A 2,604-nucleotide genomic window follows, 5' to 3' on the forward strand; every position below is an offset into this window, starting at 1 on the left:
GGCTGGGCATATTCGGTTCGGATCGGTTTTAAGCTCAATCCGCATCCAATCCGAATTTTTCGAATTCTCAAAACTCTCATCCAGATCCAGATTTTTTCCCCTTCATCCGAATATTCGGCCCAACCGGAATTCGGATCGGTTCGGATCGGTTTTGGTTTTGGACCGAATTAATACTATTTCACAAAAATCTGCCCACACCTGAGATCATTGCCTATTAATTTCTAATGAAGTATCATTATTTGTCCATTTTGTCTACTTAACTTTTTCCCCCAAACAATGAAATGTGGAGCTTGTTTGAAGTAACACCATTGTCACAGCTAACAAAAAACCGAAATCAGTGAAATGAACGCAAACCATATCAACAAGTACATATGGTTACGTAACATTCAAATATTAATTAACTATAATCAAAAGGTTATCTTTCATTTCTTGGAAAACAACTTAACATGCCTCTAGTAGAATTTGAAAGCTTATATGAGGTTTCACCGATTTTAATGCGGGCATATACGCTAGCAGGCCCAATGAAAAAGGAACTATACAATATAAACATGTATGTAAACATAACAATCAAATTACCGAGCAATTATATAGCTTAATGTTCAAGTGATGACTCACTAATAAGAAAGCTATTCCATCCGACTTCGTCCGAAACTCCAGCTCACCTAGGATGTTCTCCCCCATTTCACCAGCACCTAAGTTCAAACGTGTGGAATTCTTTCATCTAATAAACTAAGTAAAACACACATAAAATTATCCTAAAACAAACATGTAAGAAATTCCCTCTACAAAGACTGCATACACCAAAATCCGGGTTTGGACCAAAACGACCGGGCCTCCTCCGGCAATGTCTTGGTGCATCCATCTTCTAAGCAGAACAAACCACAATCAAGCTGAAAACCCTTCTCATCGCGATGAAGAGTGAGATCCTCCAAGAAATAAATGCAATTCGACTTGCAACCATCGAGCCCGCAAACTTTAGCCGAGATGGAGTGACTGACTCCAACAAATATCGACCGATCTCCCAAACTCTCAACCTTAGTCCAACCCTGCACGCTTTCATTCAGCTTGTAAACATGGAACTTCCACGTTCTATAGCCATTAGCCGAGTAGCGTGAAAATCTCAGCACCACTAACAAGTCACCTGCTGATTCCACCAAATATTTTTGGCAGACAGAACCATTCCCCGCCAAGCCGCCTGTTGTAAGGGGGCCGCCATCGGGAGGAGCATCGATCGTGTCGGTCTTAAAGTAGTCAAACTCTCAATTAGTCCAACCCTGCACGCTTTCATTCAGCTTGTAAACATGGAACTTCCACGTTCTATAGCCATTAGCCGAGTAGCGTGAAAATCTCAGCACCACTAACAAGTCACCTGCTGATTCCACCAAATATTTTTGGCAGACAGAACCATTCCCCGCCAAGCCGCCTGTTGTAAGGGGGCCGCCATCGGGAGGAGCATCGATCGTGTCGGTCTTAAAGTAGTCTCGACCGACATCAAGAACCACCAGCGGGCCGCACTCCCGTATCGCGAATAGCTTTCCTTTGTAACACGTAATGTCGACGTACCGGTTCGGTTCCGTCTCCACGTCGGTCCATTCGCCATCTCCGACCCCGCAAACGGCTAACCTCCTCCGGTTCGACACGATCGAAGCGGCAAAACACGCTCGGTTCGAACCGGGGCTGCCCGTCAGAATGACTTTTTGCATGTAGCATGACCGGTATTTTCGGTATATCCGATGCTGGTAGTCAACCATGATCGGGTGAGGCGGGAGCTGCAGTTTCGCTTTTGAGAAAGGATTAAACAGCTCAATGTTCAGGTTAGCATCCAGCGTTACCAGCCAACCATTGGAAGCTCCGCAGATCCAGCGATCGTTGAGTTGGGGGAGGTTAATGCCGCACGTTACCAGCCAACCATTGGAAGCTCCGCAGATCCAGCGATCGTTGAGTTGGGGGAGGTTAATGCCGCATACTGAATCTGCGGAGAGATCGTAGAGACCTCTGACGTGGGTTCCTTCCCTGAGAGGGAGCATGAGGAGCGGGGGCCGAGAGCGAAAAGACCCGCGGACTTCCCTTGCGACGTCTCGCCACTGGGCACAGACAGACGCAAATACGCCGAGGTCACGAAAGACGAACTTTTGAGCGATATGCATCCAAGCATCACGCGGCAGATTGGACCAGTCGGCAGCCATCCCTGAAAAGAAGAGCATTATTTAGGGCTTTTTCTTTTTTTTTTCTCAAGAACGCGAAATTTTCCAGCGAAATAAAACAGCGCAAATTTCAGGAACTGAAGGCAACACGCTAATCTCGAACTATAGCAAAAGAGGAAAGGCGCTAAACAACACTCAAGCACATCCAAATGGAATTGTGAAAGCAGGCATATTTCTAAATCTAGATGAAATCATTATTACTGCTGCTGCAGCGAGGAAGAGCGAGGAGAGGCGCGATTTATCGTCGGCTAACCGGCGAGAACACCGAGGCGAAGCACGCGAGCTCCGAAGGCGGCGACAGAAGAGCGGAGAAATTTGGGGGAGGGCGTTCACATTGTGTAGCCCGGTCCGTTAATAAGATGGCAGGGAGGGGGCAGTCTGGTAATTCACTGGTCCTTTC

General features: G+C 46.8%; 1 protein-coding gene across 2 annotated transcripts; it reads right to left on the reverse strand.

Annotated features, from left to right (window-relative positions):
* LOC109836980 (putative F-box protein At5g55150) lies at nucleotides 694-2,561 on the reverse strand. 2 transcript variants are annotated; one of them, XM_020405057.1, is made up of 4 exons: nucleotides 2,406-2,561; nucleotides 1,910-2,188; nucleotides 1,274-1,840; nucleotides 694-1,045 (listed from the first exon to the last, which is right to left on the reverse strand). In XM_020405057.1, the coding sequence occupies exons 2-4, from the start codon at nucleotides 2,184-2,186 to the stop codon at nucleotides 783-785; spliced, it is 1,107 nt and encodes a 368-aa protein (XP_020260646.1). In that variant the 5' UTR covers nucleotides 2,187-2,188; nucleotides 2,406-2,561; the 3' UTR covers nucleotides 694-782. The 2 variants fall into 2 exon arrangements, with proteins under 2 accessions (XP_020260646.1, XP_020260645.1); XM_020405056.1 differs by having other exon boundaries at nucleotides 1,910-2,561.

The sequence above is a fragment of the Asparagus officinalis genome, chromosome 4 (genome assembly GCF_001876935.1).
Source record: "Asparagus officinalis chromosome 4, Aspof.V1, whole genome shotgun sequence".
In the NCBI taxonomy this organism is placed as follows: Eukaryota; Viridiplantae; Streptophyta; class Magnoliopsida; order Asparagales; family Asparagaceae; genus Asparagus; species Asparagus officinalis.